This window comes from Arvicanthis niloticus, chromosome 2 (genome assembly GCF_011762505.2).
Source record: "Arvicanthis niloticus isolate mArvNil1 chromosome 2, mArvNil1.pat.X, whole genome shotgun sequence".
NCBI lineage: Eukaryota > Metazoa > Chordata > Mammalia > Rodentia > Muridae > Arvicanthis > Arvicanthis niloticus.
The window spans coordinates 62616516-62635342 of NC_047659.1; the positions used below are offsets into that span (position 1 = coordinate 62616516).

Below are 18827 nucleotides of genomic sequence, written 5' to 3' on the forward strand. Positions count from 1 at the left end.
GGCCTATACTCAACAAAATTGGAAAATCTGGAGGAAATGGACAATTTTCTAGACAGATACCAGGTACCAAAGTTAAACGAGGAGCAGATAAACCACCTAAACTGTCCCATAATGCCTAAAGAAATAGACACAGTCATTAAAAATCTTCCCACCAAAAAATGTCCGGGGCCAGATGGTTTCAGTGCAAAATTCTTTCAGACCCTCAAGGAAGACCTAATACCAATCCTCTTCAAGCTATTCCATCGAATAGAAACAGAAGGAACACTACCCAATTCATTCTATGAAGCTACCATTACACTCATACCTAAACCACAGAAAGACCCAACAAAGAAAGAGAACTACAAACCAATCTCTCTTATGAATATTGATGCAAAAATACTCAATAAAGTTCTCGCAAACCGAATCCAACAACACATCAAAACAATTATCCATCAAGATCAAGTAGGCTTTATCCCAGGAATGCAGGGATGGTTCAATATTCGGAAATCCATCAATGTAATCCACTACATAAATAAACTCAAAGAGAAAAACCACATGGGCATTTCACTAGACGCTGAGAAAGCATTTGGCAAAATTCAACATCCCTTCATGTTAAAAGTCTTGGAAAGATCAGGAATTCAAGGCCCATATCTAAACATAGTAAAAGCAATATACAGCAAGCCAGTAGCCAACATCAAACTAAATGGAGAGAAACTTGAAGCAATCCCACTAAGATCAGGGACTAGGCAAGGCTGCCCACTCTCACCTTACCTACTCAATATAGTACTGGAAGTCTTAGCTAGAGCAATTAGACAACAAAAGGAAGTCAAAGGGATACAGAGAGGAAAGGAAGAAGTCAAAGTTTCACTATTTGCAGATGATATGATAGTATACTTAAGTGAACCTAAAACTTCCACCAGAGAACTCCTAAACCTAATAAACAACTTTAGCAATGTGGCTGGATATAAAATCAACACAAACAAATCAGTAGCCTTCCTCTATTCAAAGGATAAACAGGCAGAGAAAGAAATTAGGGAAATGACACCCTTCACAATAGCCACAAATAAAATAAATTATCTTGGAGTGAATCTAACAAAGCAAGTGAAATATCTGTATGACAAGAACTTCAAGTCTCTGAAGAAAGAAATTGAAGAAGATCTCAGAAGATGGAAAGATCTCCCATGCTCCTGGATGGGCAGGATTAACTTAGTAAAAATGGCTATCCTGCCAAAAGCAATCTACAAATTCAATGCAATACCCATCAAAATTGCAAATCAATTCTTCATAGAGATAGAAAGAGCAATTTACAAATTCATTTGTAATACCAAAAACCTAGGATAGCAAGAACTATTCTCAACAATAAAAGAACCTCTGGAGGAATCACCATTCCGGACCTCAAACTGTACTACAGAGCAGTAGTGATAAAAACTGCATGGTATTGGTACAGAGACAGACAGGATGATCAATGGAATAGAATTGAAGTCCCAGAAATGAACCCGCACACCTTTGGTCACTTGATTTTTGACAAGGGAGCTAAATCCATCCAGTAGAAAAAGGACAGCATTTTCAACAAGTGCTGCTGGCTCAACTGGAGGTCAACATGTAGAAGAATGCAAATTAATCCATTCTTATCCCCCTGAACAAAGCTCAACTCCAAGTGGATAAAGGACCTTCACATAAAGCCAGATACACTGAAACTATTAGAAGAGAAGTTGGGGAAGACCCTCGAATACCTAGGCACAGGGGAAAAGTTCCTGAACAGAACACCAATAGCTTAAGCTCTAAGGTCAAGAATCAACAAATGGGACCTCATCAAATTGCAAAGCTTTTGTAAAGCAAAGGACACTGTCAACAAGACAAAATGGCAACCAACAGATTGGGAAAAAATCATTACCAATCCTACATCCGATAGGGGGATAATATCAAATATTTACAAAGAACTCAAGAAATTAGACACCAAACAACAAAATAACCCCATTAAAAATGGGGTACAGAGCTAAACAAAGAACTCTCAACTGAGGAAACTCGAATGGCCGAGAAGCACCTTAAGAAATGTTCAACATCCTTAGTCATCAGGGAAATGCAAATCAAAACAACACTGAGATACCACCTCACACCAGTCAGAATGGCTAAGATCAAAAACTCAGGTGATAGTAGATGCTGGCAAGGATGTGAAGAAAGAGGAACACTCCTGCATTGTTGGTGGGGTTGCAAGCTGGTACAACCACTCTGGAAGTCAGTCTGGCGGTTCCTCAGAAAATTGGATATAGCACTACCTGAGGACCCATCTAAAACACTCCTGGGCATATACCCAGAAAATGCCCCAACAAATAACAAAGATATATGCTCCACTATGTTCATAGCAGCCTTATTTATAATAGCCAGAAGCTGGATAGAACCCAGAGGCCCTTCAACAGAGGAATGGATACAAAAAAATGTGGTACATTTACACAATGGAATATTACTCAGCTATTAAAAATAATGAATTTGGGAAATTCTTAGGTAAATGGATGGAACTAGAAAATATCATCCTGAGTGAGGTAACCCAATCACAATTTACTCACTGATAAGCGGAGATTAGCCCAAAAATCTGAAACAACAAAGATTCAACTACCAGACAACATGAAGCTCATGAAGAAGAAAGCACAAGTAAGGATGCCTAGGTCTTTCTTAGAAGGAGTAACTAAATACCCAAGGGAGCAAATATGGAGACAAAGTGTGGGACAGAATCTGAAGGGGAGGTTGTAGGGAGACCATTCCATCTGGGTATTCATTCCATAGGCAGTCACCAAAAATAGACGCTGATAGGGATGTCAGGATGGGAAAGCTGACAGCAGCCTGATAAGGCTATCTCCTTAGAGGTCCCCCAGAGTCGGACATACCCAGAGACAGATACCCACAGCTATCCATTAATCTGATCAAAGGTTCCCAATGGAGGAGTTAGAGAGTAAATAGAAGGAACCTTAAGGCCTGGTGGCCCCGTGAGGAGAACAACAATACCAACCAGTCAGAGCTCCCCAGGGTCTAAACCACCAGCCTAGGAGCACATATGGAGAGACACATGACTCGAGCTGTATATGTAGGGGAGGATGGTCTTGTCGGGCATAGGTGGGAGACAAGATCATTGGTACCCTGAAGGCTGAGCACAGAGGGGGGGAATCTGAGGGTGGGGAGGGGGGCTGGGAGTAGGTGGGTAAACACCTTCATAGAGGCAGGAGGAGGGGGGATGGGATAAGGGGTTCCTGGGTGGTGGGGGAAATATGGTAAGGGGATAAAATTTGAAATGTAAATATTATATCCAATAAAAGAGGGGAAAAAATAGAAAAGCGGTTAGAACCAACATTCTCAATAAAATGTCAGCCGTCTTTAAAAAAAAAAAAAAATATCTTGATACTAAAAGTTGTTTTGAGAATTGTATATTGCAGAATGATCAGCCTTGGTGTATCTACTCAACAAGCAAGCTGGGCAGACCTGCTCAAACCTCTGAGGTCTGGGAATTCCATCTGGAGGCAGCGAAGACACAGCATCAGAGGATTGTCAACTTGCTTTCCCCGCCCCCACTCCTCTTCTAATATCTCAACGCCCATAATCAGCTTGAAGAAGCTAATGATGAGTCAGCACCCCTATTCCCTGGGCTTGGGGACTAAGGTGGTAAATGTTGGTCTGTCTCTCTAGGGAAAAGTAGTGGTTTTGTTGGAATAGAGAGGATTAGCTAGGGTTTATTGCATAGCCATAACCTATTAGTAGAAATCTGTATAATTAGTATCAAGATGAAGATATAAATTCTTAAATGGCTCCAATTTACTTTGTTTACAAATTTTAAGATTTTCATTGGCATGAGCTTCTTAGTGATATAAGAGTGAGATGAATATTGTTACTCCCATAGGCATTGTACCAGTATAACACATTTAGAAATACGAAGCTTAGACCCAGTCCTTCTTTAACTTTTTTTTAACTGATTTGAGATGGTCAGCCTTTGAGTTAAGGGACTATAGCAAATTCATGGCTTGGAGTTTATTATAAGGGTGTTCTCTATGTTTTATTTAAAAATAGCTGAGTGGAGTTAACAGGCAACAGTCCAGATTACCCTACATGGATAGCTGGTTTTCAAAACATCAGAAATCCTTAGAATTGACATGAGAAACATTTCAGTATTAATGTTCATTTTCATTAGAGACCTGTCTGCTCCAGACAGCTTCCTATATTGAATTCTAAGAAGAAATTGAGCATCCTTGGAGTTACTCCAGTTGTGGTGAGACAGCCACTAGGCAAGAATTGCCACTTTCCTTCTACAGACAAATTACTGTCCAGAAAAGGACATACTTGCAGAATAGTCGACTGATTATATCTGCCTAGACAGAGTAATCAGCCCTTAATAATTCTGCAGCACTAAGGTCTGTCAGATGATCCTGGGCCAGAAGCAGAAGAACAGATGCTCCAACTTTTTGAAGTAGAGCGAGTGTCCAGGTGTTCAGAGGTCTCTATAAATTGGCTAAGTTTTAGAAACTATGATTTGTGCTTCCCACAATTATAGTTAACTCAGTCATTCTGGATTTCTGATGGGGTTGAGAACATATAGGTATTGACCTTAAGAGAAAAGACTTGAGTGGATGGTCGTCAGCTGACATTCATCCTAAAGCCAGGTTCAGAACTACATGTTTTAGTTAGAATAGATGACAGATGAGCTGCTTAGTCAACAAAAGGATGGACTGGGTATTAGGACTATCCTGTACCTCACTGGTACAAATTGGCATAATTATGTTCTAATTGTATTTTGAGAGAAAAGTTTTATTTTAACAGGAAGGGTGATGTGTAGGAGGAGATAAGGTAGGAGGAGTACTGAGATGAAGAAAAGGAGTAAGAAGAGGAGAAGAAGGAGAGGAGAAGCTAGGTGATGAAAGAGAGAAAGAGGGGGGAGACAGGGAGGCAGAGGTTCAAGTATCTCCACCAGTCAAAGATAGTTGTTATATCTAGGTTGGTCAGTGGGTTACACCTCTGATTGAACAATTCCAAACTTATAAAGCCTATGATTAACATTATTTTTAAAAAATGTATAAATGCAAAAAGGAAAAGGGGGCATGGGATAGGGGTTTCCTAAAGGGGGTGGGGGGGAATGGGGAAAGGGGATACCATCTGAAGTGTAAATAAAATATCTAATAAAAAAAAGAAAAAAGGAAAAAAAAAGAAAAAAAACAAAAAAACATAAAAAACAAACAAAACAAACAAACAAAAAAACAACAACAAAAAAGAGTAAGTTAGACCATCATGTTGTTCTGAAAATTTTGTATTAAAAACATAACAATACCATATGCACCAATACATTTTCATAGATTTATATGAAAGACATTATACAAACACATATATGTATATACCTGCAAGTATATATAATTACATGTATATGTAATATATAGTATGTTTATATGTATTGATTTTGTTCTTTATCTGTCAATCTTGATTAATAAGATTTTTCTTCTTTATCTTTGTTTATCTATCACTTTTAAATGACAAAGTTTTAGTTCCATTTATTAACTAGAGCAGCAAAGTACTTTGATATAATGAGTATATATTCTTATCTCTGTTCTTTTGTTATTCACACCAAAAATCATTCAGTGAATGAAGAATAAACAGTTCATTTACTGTTTTTTAACAATTAGTAAAAAAAATAGTGTTTTTCAGAGGAGGAAATTGGACAAAAGAAGAATTTCTTAAGCCTCTCTAGATTTAAATCATAGTACTGGTCTCTAGAGACATAATGTTCAGAGTGGCTACTAAAAAAATATTTAAAGTGCATTTTAGCCATAAAATTCACAAGAGAATTGAGTAATACAAAAGTTTTCCATTACTGTTTCATTATGAACATCATTTTTTGCAGGCTCTTGAGAAAACAGATTGCACTGAAATTTAAATGAAGATATCATGATCTGTTCTGTTTTATTTGGTTCATGGTCTATAGACATAAGAATCCTCAAAGTTAGCATATATGTATGCATGATATTTTTACACATAGTTATAACCTTTGAGTAAGAGTAGGTTCCAAGAAGTATCATCAATCAAATATTACATCATTCTTTTATAGTTTCATCAAATATTGCAGTATAAATCAACAGGCATGAAAACAGCACTCTCCTTACTGAATAGTGACATTTTTATTTTGTGCAGGAAAAAAGCCGCACTGATGTTTTTGTGAAATTAAATCTGTTGTAGTTTGTAGTATTTTATTTCACATGTATATATGAGGGCAAGGTCAGCTAGCTGAGTAACTGGAGAAAATAAGTGTGTGAAGAAGAAAACAGAAAACTATCTTGAAGAACATCCATAATTCATTTTCAGGTAAACCTTCTTACAACTTTATTGAAATATCAATATATCTGTTAACAATTATGCTTGTTAATTTTAAGGATTTTCAATCAGGTATTGTCATTAGAATTTGAACAAAAATATAGTAGTATATTTCAGTATTTTATTTAATATGTATTTCAAACAGAATTTTAAGATAACATATTAAAACTTCAGTGTTCTTGTATTTCAGGTATCTATAAAAATCTAACTATGGAAAAGGTCTCATTTCTCCAAAAGACCATTTCAAAATTATAAAATATTAAAATTAAAATTTTAACTGAGTATTGATATTATACAATTATAATATCATTGAATTACTTTTATATTGCTACTCAAGATGTCTACATTCATACATATTTATATTTATGTCTTCATATAAATATTATTGCATTGTTTTAAATCATTTCAACATATTTGAGTGTGATATTATGTCTGATTTTGTGACATTTTAATAATTATATATCTATTCAAAGAAAGTGTACATTCTAAGAGATCAGTAATTTATGTGGTTGTTTTTCGTCTGTCTGCAGTTGGCATATGCATGCTTCATGGGTAAATTATTACTTCCATGTATAAAACATTTGTTTTTATAGTCTAATTGATAAAGAAAATCAAACATGCAGAAGCTGAGGATCTTATGATATTGAAAACAAGCTTGGTGAGTACATAAATTCAAAATAATCTTACATTTGCTTAAAAAATAAATCATAGATAGCAGTATAATATGAAATATATAAACATGATATATATGTATATATCATAATAAACATACTATTCAAGTTCTCATTACATGACTACCGTCTTAGCAATCTAAAAATATCTTATTTTATGATAAATGATTTTATGTTAAATATAAAAAATAAAGATTGAAAAAGATGAAGTTTAAAATCTCTTATTTGCCTTGATTGTAAATATTACTCTATAAGGACTGGATGAGGCAGATAAAAAGTACCTCAGAAAGTTACTTGGAATTATCTCATATACAAAACTCACTGGCAGAAAATGAGTAATTTGCTTTATTTTAATTCAATTCTTCCATATTTTTACCATTGATTTTTATAACATATTCATATATTTCTTAAGAATGTCTCATTCTTTTTTGTTCTTACTGACTTGGCTGTGTCAAAAAACAATGTAATTTGGCTCCTTTTTCATGACATTTTTCACATTGCTGTGCTTTCTGCTATTTCAAGATTAAGTGTAGCAATTCTAAGGCAAAGAAAATATACATCAAATGATTATTCTCATAAATTCTGCTGATAATGTAATCCAGTCTCACCCTTTCATGTTACTGTCATGGTAATTTTACTCTCTACTATACATCATACATATCTTCTCCTAATTGAATCAGTTGAATAAGAAATGAAAGTGAGGAAATGATATTCATACTCATATATATGAGATACATTTTATTGATAAAACATTTATATTTTGAGCATATTTTTTCTTCTTCTAATTCTTTGTAGATCCTCTGTATCTCTCTCCCCACCCAACTCTATATTATTTTTACCTATCTCTTTCAAACAAACAAACATATATTAAACTAAAACAAAATGAAACAAGAAACACATACATATAAAACTACAAAAATAAAAATGACCATAAGGCCAAAGGGATAAAAGAAATGACCAAATAAAAGAAAAGGAAAGAAAATGTTCACACAAGTAACACTGAGGGTTTTTTGTTTGGTTGGTTGGTTAGTTGGTTGGGTTTTGGGTTTTTGTTTGTTTGGATTTTTGTTTGTTTGTTTTGTGTGTATTGTCCAACTACCCCTTTGCATGGGGCCACACTGAAGTATGATTTGTATACACTTGAGACTCAAGTGACAAAAATGCTTTGTTAGACATTTAACTTGATCTTTGAAAAAAAATGTGGAAAATCACAATTAATGCCACAAGTAATATTTGAAGTCTGATTGTATAATTTTGCTTTTATTTGGTTGTTCATTATTGAACCAGGCATACCACATTTTTGGCAGAATTAAGTTACTTCTTTTTCCTTACCTGTTTGTTCCACCATTACTGCTACTAGAGATTACCTCTGCACATTATTTTTACAAAAACTCAGTAAATAAAAATATTTTTATTATTTATATGTATTATCAAAATTAGCAACTGTCACTATATTTTTAAATTTTTATGTGTCTTGTTACATAGCCAGCATTTTATATTTTTGTTAACTATAAATCAGTTTCTCATCCTGCCAAGATTTTTTGTCACCATATTAGTGGATTATTTTACCAATAATATACCTCCTTATTTTAACAATAGATAAGTATATACAATTAAAATTTTCTATAGAAAATTAAATTTTTATTATATGTTCTGAAAAGAAAATAACCTAAAACATAAAAATTTTATATATACAAACTGTATAATTTAAATAGTAAAAGAGATAAATTCTCTACATAGTATTAACTAATTTTAGCTGTTTCATATTATTGTAAATAAAAATAATAAAATTGGAGGGGTTTAGTAATTTTAACATATCTTTTAAAAATTAATAAAACATCATCTTATGTTATTAGTTATTAGAATATTTGAGAAAAAATGATAAAAAGATATTGAACAAAACATATGATTTAACAGAAACTAAATAATTAATTTATTGAATTGATTACCGTCTATGATTTGTTAGGAAAGTATTTATGTTTATATGGTTGTGATTCAGATAAATTGTTGCCTCTGATATTCTCTTTTCTGTAGATAACTATTCTTGCACAGAGTATAATAAATGGAATGCAAGAGGAACGTATCAGAATTTCTTCTTATGGGGCTGTCTTCTAAGCAGAACATTCAAGTGTTTTGCTTTGTGTTCTTCTCACTCTGTTACCTTGCCATCTTGTGTGGGAATCTGCTGATCCTTATCTCAGTTAGATGCAGTTCTCTGTTCAACCAACCCATGTACTATTTCCTCAGTCATTTATCTTTTATGGACATTTTTTATACCTCCTGTGTGACACCCAAATTGATTGGAGATCTGCTAGTGAGAAGAAAATACATCTCTTATACAAATTGCATGCTACAGGTCTTTGCCATGCACTTCTTTGGTATTATTGAAGTCTTAATTTTAACAGCCATGGCCTTTGACCGTTGTGTGGCCATCTGCAGGCCTCTCCACTACATGGTCATCATGAGCAGAACCAGATGCCATATCTTGATCTGGGTTTCTTGGATTGGTGGGGCTGCACACTCTTTTTCTCAGTTTTGCTTGCTAATTTGCTTGCCTTTCTGTGGCCCCAATGAAATAGACCATTACTACTGTGACATTTTCCCTTTGCTAAAAGTTGCTTGTACTGACACCACCATCGCTGGTGTCCTGGTGGTTGCCAATTCAGGACTGATTGCTTTGGTAACCTTTGTTATCTTGTTTGGTTCATATGTGGTTATACTGTTCACATTAAGAAATTACTCTGCAGAAGGAAGACACAAAGCCCTTTCTACCTGTGGATCCCATATTACTGTGGTTATTTTATTCTTTGGACCTTCCCTCTTTGCTTACCTTAGACCTCCTACTACTTTTCCTGAGGACAAAATCTTTGCTCTATTTTACACCATCATTGCTCCTATGTTCAATCCCCTCATATATACTTTAAGAAATTTGGAGATGAAGAAGGTTATAAAAAAGGTTTGGTGTCAAAAGATATTTTTAGAAGAGAAACATCGTTAATTTGTTGTATGTTAAACATATTCATATAGGAATAAAAGTGGGTCTGAAAACAAGAAGAGGTACAAGGTTTTACTATTGAATATCAGCTTCTCACTCAAAAATGGATGAGTAGATGGAATTAGAAAATAATAAAATGAAAATGTATTATGTAATTGAGAATGAATAATGTCTTTCATATTATAGTTTTTGTTGGGGGCCGACTTTTAGCAGAAAGCGGCTATCAGCTTTGCAGCTATCTTGAGCCATATACCCTGACATGAGACTTGGATTACAATAGCCTACAACAACTGAGCACACTCCGATAATCTTGGTTTAGATACCTTGGGTGTGTGAGATTAAAGGTGTGTGAGATTAAAGGTATGTAACTTAAGAATGTGACTTAGAAGTGTAGAGATCAGATTTAGAGACAAGACCTAAGGGCATGATTAAAGGTGTGACCAAAAGGCATGGTTTAGAAGTGAGACCTATAAAAGGCAGAGGCAGACAGAGAGAATCAGACACTTCAGAGAGTACAACTTGGAGTACAACTTGGAGTAGGAATTAGGCATTAGGTAGCGGGCCTAATTGGAAGAGACATTGGAAGAAGTAACTTGGAACTTGGAGGCACTAGGAACTAGGGACTAGGAATTTAGGACTTGAGACACTTCAGGGAGACTGAAGAATAAACGGGATTGAATCACACTCTGTCTGGCCTCACTCTCTCTCTTGCTGAACCCCAACCTGAGGACCGGAGCAGCAGCTTGGACTGAGATACAGTGGCCGCCAAACGCAGGGCAGCCCGGGCCTCAACATTTTGCTCAGGCCACGACATTTTTGGCCGCCCAAACGTGGGGCTAGTGTGGTTTACAACAAGTTTTTGGGGTGATGGAGTGGTGACTACAACGCATACTAAATTTCCAAGCTATTTTGGAACCTTAAATTTTTGTATTTGGATGTTCACATGATGATAAAAATATTTCAGGATATATAATTCAGAAATTAAATAAATTGATATTATTTTCAGACAAATGCTTTTAATAATATGTTTTCTATTCTAATAAGATAAATAAATAAATCTTGTATGGTGACAATTTTAACTTAATTATATTGTAAAGCCCAAATGAAAAGGACCTCATGATCCGTGGAGAACTGCAGTCACACCCCAAATCACTAACAAGAGACATAGCTTGATGCAATTGTAAGAGGTTTACTCAAACAAACAAACAAACAACTAGCTAGCTAGGGCCTCCTTCACACATACCCCTATCCCACGTAGGGGTAGAGGAATTCAGCACCAAACAAAGTTTAAGGGGGAATCAACAAACCAGGTAGGGGTGGAGTTAGGGAAGGGGAAGTCTGAGAGTGGAGTTAGGGAAGGGGGAAGGATGGTGGAATAGGTCACTAGGTCATGGATACATTTGATCTCAAATTCTTAAGATGGATGGTCAATCACTTTATAATTGGCTATTTTGGACTAGTTTCACACTATTTATCATGAGCTCCGGTTTAAGGGGGTCAGGCTTATCCCAAACTTTTAGCATCCTGGCACCAATTGTCTCAGGGCTGTTAGTTCAAATCTCGGCCAGGCTAATCTTGGGCCCATAGCATCTTGACACCATTAATATTAGGGCTTGTTTAGTTAGGGCCATCTGTTCGAATGGTCAGCTAATTTCCTGGGACTGAGGTGCCACAGTGTTTGACTTACAGGTTTTTATGTCTTTGCTTTTAAGAGTAGGGTTCAGAGGGTCAACTTAGATTTTTCTATCTTTCAATATCATGGTTGTTCTCTCATTATACATACTCAAACTGTGGGGAATCAAGATGAAAAATAATAGATTTTATGCCATTACAGGAAACCTTTATTAGTTCAGGTCTCTAAAATAAATAATTGAGTAAATCATTTCATACAAGACAGACCTGAATATATAGGCCTGAAAATGAATTCATTCAAGTTCTTTTTTTTTAATTAGATATTTTATTTACACTTCAGATGGCATCCCATATCCCCATTCCCCCCCACCCCCCATTCAAGTTCTAATTGCAAAGAACTAAGAAACTATACTCTTTACATTTTTAAGCTGATTATTGTTTTGGTCTTTTTTATTGTATTGCAAAGTTTCTCTGTGATGCTTCTAAAGATGGATACCTGTATGCTTTGACCTTAGGTTTCCCTCAGTTGTTTTTCTCCTCTCTCCTCTCTTCCTTGTAGTCATTCCTTTCCTGAATGCAAATAGTCTTTTCTTTTAAAGTCAGGTCAGTTATAGTCCATCACCCTCTGTTGTAAACACATACTCTCTACTCTTCCTCTCCTTCTATGAAAGGTTATCCTAGAAGCAATTGCCTATTGATGAAGAGACCATGCACTTGAGAAACAGTGCACAGAGACCCCTGGGCATGAGCTGACCTGAATGTTTCCTCCCTGAGTATTAGCTTTCTTGGTTTCAATAGGAACAAAGAAAACTTTCAAAGAAGGAAGCAGTTAACAGTCCTACTCAGCTACAATACCTATGAATCACTTCAATGACCAGCAAGACTCAATAATGTAAAGGGTACAGTAGTGGCAGGTATAACATGGCACTAATCACCAGCTCTCTAATTGCACATAATACCCACTTCATAATAGAAAAATGATGTTTAATACCAAAAACTTAACTTACTACTCAGTAAAGTCATGAATATTGAGAAGAACCTGCCACTATTACTTAACAAAAACAGTTTAATCTCTAAAACTTATCTGAACTTTTTCTTTATATACAAAAGTAAGTTCAGTCTTTACATGTAAGCAAGGAAAATCTACAAAATACAGAAAACATTACTGATCACTACTCCAATCAAAATTCAGAGTTGTGGAGTCCTGTCTCAGTAGATACATCTACAAATTACTCCCACACTTAAGGTTTGGGAAACATTGAAAGTGACTGAAAATATCATAAAACCCAAAGGATTAGAATGTTTTCTGTGATATTGTGATTATGAAAATACTCAAAACTTAAACCCTTAAATTCTTATCAATATGTTTCCCTAAATATTAGCCAGTTATGTACAACTAATATATACATAGCAAAGATTGATGGGGATGGAGTCGTGCTAGATGGACTGCCAGGCCTCAACACTTTATAAAGAACTACAGGAAATTTTGAAATGTTTTCCTATACAAGACCTGTACAATGGGAACATTATTTGCCATGTTAACATGGGCAGAAGAAATATCATAAGTACCTAACACTAGTTAAGACCTATGGACAATTAATGGCTGATAAGATAGAAATTTTTGTCTTCTCCATGGAGTGAAGGTTGGTATCTATAATACACAGAGAATAGTAGAATGCCTCCAGGAGACGAGAGTGAACAACTCAGTCTACATGCTGATGAAATAGACAGTTCTGAGAAGATGAACTGCAATAAACATATAAAAGGTGTACTACAACACTAATCAAAATGCAATTTACACTGTCACCTATGTGTCTTTTATGCTCACTTCACCAGGATCCATAGGCAGCATATTTAAGATTAATGGGTAACAAAATAAAATCAATACTCCTGATTTTTAAAGTTTTGAGCCTTTATAAATGCTCTGTCATTCAGAAAAAAAAAGGTTACATAGATAAAAGTATTTTAAATGAGAAAATATCTGTAAAATGGGAGACTGAACAAAGCATTGATTTGAACATACGTCTTTGTAAGCCGGGAGCCTATATAACTTACTGTTTCATTTCATTTACTGCTTTGTTCAAGGCTAAACTGACTTCACATGGATTATATATTAGTATTCTTTAAATATTTTTTATTTGGTCCAATGAAATTGTAGTTTGTTTTGTATTATTTCATTCATCCTTATAGTATTTAGCTATATATAAATTTTATAGTTGAGCAAAAAGCATTATGTTATATTTAAAATATTGTGGAAATATTATAATTAAAGAATATGTTTAATGTTATTGCTATTACTTTACATTGTTTTTGTTGTCATGGTAACACAAACCTTTTACTTTTTTCTTCAATCTTTTAGAAAATTCATATAGCAGTAAGTTTATGAGTCTAACTAGCCTTAAAGATCCTGTTAGCCATAGTGTTTGAATGCACTGGCAAGAATAAAATCACACTTCAAGTAATGTCTATGTAAGGCAAATTATGTCAGAGTTTGGAATAATTATTATTCATCAAATGAATCCATCATAGATGCCTAAACATTGTACACTTGAATTTCCACTCGTGACTTGGAGTGTACTCTGTAGATCATATGTAAAATTTTCTACTGTATGGGGATCTGATGTATCTCAGATGGTTTTGGCTATAGTATCTTACTATTATAGTTTTACTTCACGCTCTCATTTGAAGCAATAATATTCATCAAAAAATTAGCCAATTAGTATGAATCTTTAATCTACTAATTAAAATGTACATTTTAAGTGTTTTTATTTTTATTTTATTTTATTTTATTTTATTTTATTTTATTTTATTTTATTTTTTGAGACAGGGTTTCTCTGTCGTCCTGGCTATCCAGAAACTCACTCTGTAGACCAGGCTGGCCTTGAACTCAGAAATCCGCCTGCCTCTGCCTCCCAAGTGCTCGGATTAAAGGCATGCACCACCACTGTCCGGACTTATTTTTTTTTTATTTAGATATTTTATTTATTTGCAATACAGATGTCATCTTCTTTCCTCATTTCCCCTCCCTAGTATCCCCTATTCCATCCCCCCTCCTCCTTTATGCTTTTATACCATTTTGGTTACATGCATGTATTAAGGTCAGCTCTAGGTTGAGGATCTAGCAATACAACAGATGCAAATTGTCAAGACACAAGCAATACAATAAACACAAATAATCAATGACAAAGCAAGGCATTAAAACTAATTACATGGATGAGTAAGATTATGCACAGAGCCTTACCCACCTAAGACAGAAATGCATTGCTTTTGATAATGCATATTCCATAACAGTTTAAGGAAGGCATTCTTGTCAAAAAGATCTAAGACAGGCTCAGTCTTGTTAATGAAATAAAAAAGGGAGAGATGCAGAGAGCCTTTGGGGCTGTTTGGCAAAAATCTGACATGGGCAAAGGACAAGGAAATGGGCTGCTTGGCAGGTATATGACATTGGCCAAGGACAAGGAAGTAGGCTTCAGGTAGAAATCTAAATCTTAGGCTAGAACAAAGAAGTAATTTCAGACAGAAATCTAAATTTTATGCTAGAACAAGGAAGTAGGCTTTAGACATGAAAATGACCTTGGGCTAGGACAGGGAAGTAGGCTCAGATATTTAGTCATCCTGATATGCCCTTAGAAACAGTGATCATGGGGTTGTTCACATTAGCACTTTTTAAATTAAAAACTACCTAAGACCCTGGCTAAGCTGAAGCTCCAGTGTTGTGTGGTAAGTCAGTAGCCAGTGTCAAATTAAATGGATAAAAAATTAAAGCAATTCCATTAAAATCAGGGGTAAGACAAGGCTGTCCACTTACCACTATTTATTTAATATATTACTTGAAGTTCTAGCTAGATAAATAACACAACAAAAGGAAATCAAGAGGATATAAATCAGAAAGGAAGACATCAAAGTATTTCTATTTGTAGATGATATCACAATATACATAAACATCCCCCAAAATTTTGCAACAGAAATGCTGACAACTACAGCAAAATGGCTATATATCCAATTAACTCAAACTCAGGAGTTCTAAATTATACAAATAATAAATGGGCTGAGAAAGAAATTAGGGAAACAACACCCTTCACAATAACCACAAATAATATGAAATATTTAGGTGTAACTTAACCAAAAAAGTGAGAGATCTATATGATAAGAAGTTCAAGTTTTAGAAGAAAAAAATTGAAGAAGATATTAGAAGATTGAAAGATCTCCCATACTCATGGATTAGTAGGATCAACATAGTGAAAATGATCATCTTACCAAAAGGTCTATATGATAAGAAGTTCAAGTTTTAGAAGAAAAAATAATTAAGAAGATATTAGAGGTGGAACAATCTCCTGTAGGCCGCCGACCCGACTTGCCTGGCCAAATCAGCATGCCTGACCCGACTCGGCAGGCCAAGATGTGCGGCTGGCCAAGATGGCGCCTGCCTAGGCCTCTGGTAGTAACTACCAGTGCACTACGCATGCACAATTTGGCTCCAACCCCTCCCAAACGGGGTATGCTAATTAAGTACCACATTCTGACCAATCACCCCCTCCCAGGCGGGGTATGCTAATGTGGTAAGCTAATGAACCACTGCACTTTGACCAATCATGCACCTCCATGTGCTTTTCCCTGCCCAGGGCTGAGGGTATATAAACAGCCCATTCTGGGCATTCAAGGTCTCTCCCTGAAATGTAAAAGAGCGCTTCTACAATAAAGGCTGTTGAGAAGGATCTGGTTTGTCGTGTATTCCTTGCTGATTTAGTGGGGCTCGACAATCTCCCATACTCATGGATCAATAGAATTAGCATAGTGAAAACGGCCATCTACCAAAATCAATCTACAGATTCAATGTAATACCCATCAAAATGCTAACACAATTTTTTACAGACTTTGAAACAAATTCTTATTTAAATCTAAAACAAAACAAACAAACAAACAAACATCAACAACAGAATAAAACAACAAAAAAAAAAAACAAAAAAAAAAATGAAAATCAATTCCAAGATAGCCAAAAAAAAAAAAAAAAAAAAAAAAAAAAAAAAAAAAATCCTGAACAATAAAAGAACATCTGGAATAATCACCAACCCACACCTCAAGCTTTATTATAGAGCAACAGTGCTTAAAAGTAGATGGGAATTGGTACAGAAACAGACAGGCTGATCAATGGAATAGCATTGAAGACCTAAAAATAAATGCACACACCTGTGAACACTTAATTTTCGACAAAGAAGCCAAGATCATTAAATGGAAAAATGAAAGTATCTTCAACAAATGGTGCTGGTCTAACTGGATGAATTTACCACTCTGCACAAAACTCAAATCTATTTGGATCAAGGACCTCAACACAAAATTAGATACACTTAACCTAACAGAAAAGAGAGTAGGAAAGAGCCTCAAATGTATTGGTACAGAAGTCAGTTTCCTGAACAGAGCACCTGTGGCACAGGCCCTAAGATCAAGAGTTGACAATGGAACCTCATGAACCTGCAAAGCTTCTATAAGTCAAAGGACACTGACAATAGGACAAAATGGCTGCCTACAGATTGGAGAAATAACATATATTCAATAGATGGCTAATATCCAAAATATGTAAAGAACTCAAGAAGTTAGACTCTAAGAAACTAAATAACCTAACTAAAATTGGGGCACAGAAATAAACAGAATTCTCAATAGAGAAATCTCAAATGGCCAAGAACCTTTTGAAGAAATGTTCAAAATCCTTAGTCATCAGGGAAATGCAAACCAACATGACCCTGAGACTCTACTTTACACCCATCACCTTGGCAGTGATAAAAAAACAAAAACAAACAACAACAACAACAAAACAAAAACAGAAAACACCTCAAAGCACAGAACATCCTGGTGAAGATGTGGAGAAAGGAGAAAACTCCTCTATTCCTGGTTGGACTGCAAACTTGTATAACCACTGTGGAAATCAATCCATTTCTTGGAAGATTGAAAATAGTTCTACTGGAAGACACAGTTATATCACTCCTGGACATATACCCAAAAGAAGCCTCACCATACTCTAAAGACAAATGTCCCGTTATGTTTATAGCAACTTTATTCTTAATAGCTAGTAATCGGAAACAATCCAGATGTCCCTCAACTGAAGAATGGATACAGAAAATATAGTTCATTTACACAGTGGAATACTGTACATCTATTAAAAATAAGGACATTATGAATTTTGCAGACAAATGGATGAAACTTGAAAATATCCTGAGTGAGGTAACCCAGACCCAAACTGACATTCATGGTAAGTGTTCACTGATAAGTGATATTAGCCATGAAGTACAGAATGCCTATGATACAACCTATACACCCTCAAAGAAGTTAAACAAACAAACAAAAAATGACCTAGCAAGGATAACACTAGCCTGAACAACATGACCTAGCCTGAATACCACTAAGAAGGGAAAACAAAATAATAATAGGAAGCAGAGGGAGAGAGGAAACTGGAGGAGAGGGAGGAGGAAAAGTTGAATTTGGAGGCAGGATCATGTACATTCAGTTACCTGAGTGAGGCCCAGTGGGCAGGTGAATGAATGGAAATCTGCAACTGGCTCAGGTTTGGTGACAAGAAAGAATCTACAAAATGTCCCAGAGACCTAGTTAGGAGAGGCTCCCATGAGTCAATGCAGGTGATCTTAGGAGAGATGCCTAGCAGTAGGGGCCTGGAACCTGAAGAGGCCACCTCTTGTAACCAGGAAGGACTTCCAATGGAAGGATGGGAACACCAAGCCACCCACAAATCTTTCACCAATAATTCATCTTCTCTACAAGTAATGGAGGGATGGAGTAGAGGCTGAAGAAAAGGCCAAACAATCACCACCCATTTGGAAACCTGTCCCATAGGCAAGCACCAAGTCCTTAAATTATTTATAATTCCCTATATGCTTGCAAACAGGAGCCTAGACTAGCTGACCTCTGAGAGGCTATACCCAGAAATTGATTGAAAGAGAAGCATATACCCACAGCCAAACATTAGTCAGAGGTAGTAGACACTATGGAAGAGCTTGGGGAAGGAATGAAGGCCCAGATGTAGACAAGAACCCCACAGGAAGACCAATAGGGTCAACAAACCTGGAACCTTGGCAACTCTTAGAATCTGAGCCACCAACCCAAAAGCCCCAACTCACGTACCCCATCACATAAGTGGCAGACAGGCAGCTCAGCCTTCATGGTTACCCTTTCTGGCTTCAGGGGGAAAGAATGATCGT

The 18827-nt window shown here is 35.7% G+C and overlaps 1 protein-coding gene across 2 annotated transcripts; it reads left to right on the top strand.

The window, feature by feature from the left end:
- Window positions 1-5932: 5932 nt before the first annotated feature.
- Window positions 5933-10956, top strand: LOC117704299 (olfactory receptor 4P4-like). 2 transcript variants are annotated; one of them, XM_076928278.1, is made up of 3 exons: window positions 5933-6309; window positions 6849-6976; window positions 9024-10956. In XM_076928278.1, exon 3 carries the CDS (start codon window positions 9052-9054, stop codon window positions 9985-9987), a length of 936 nt encoding a protein of 311 aa, XP_076784393.1. In that variant the 5' UTR covers window positions 5933-6309; window positions 6849-6976; window positions 9024-9051; the 3' UTR covers window positions 9988-10956. The 2 variants fall into 2 exon arrangements, with proteins under 2 accessions (XP_076784393.1, XP_076784394.1); XM_076928279.1 differs by having other exon boundaries at window positions 6912-6976.
- Window positions 10957-18827: the final 7871 nt, after the last annotated feature.

What these genes read in the sequence shown, in the direction of transcription:
- LOC117704299 (XM_076928278.1), top strand. Translation starts at nt 9,052, where the DNA reads ATGGAATGCAAGAGGAACGTATCAGAATTTCTTCTTATGGGGCTGTCT.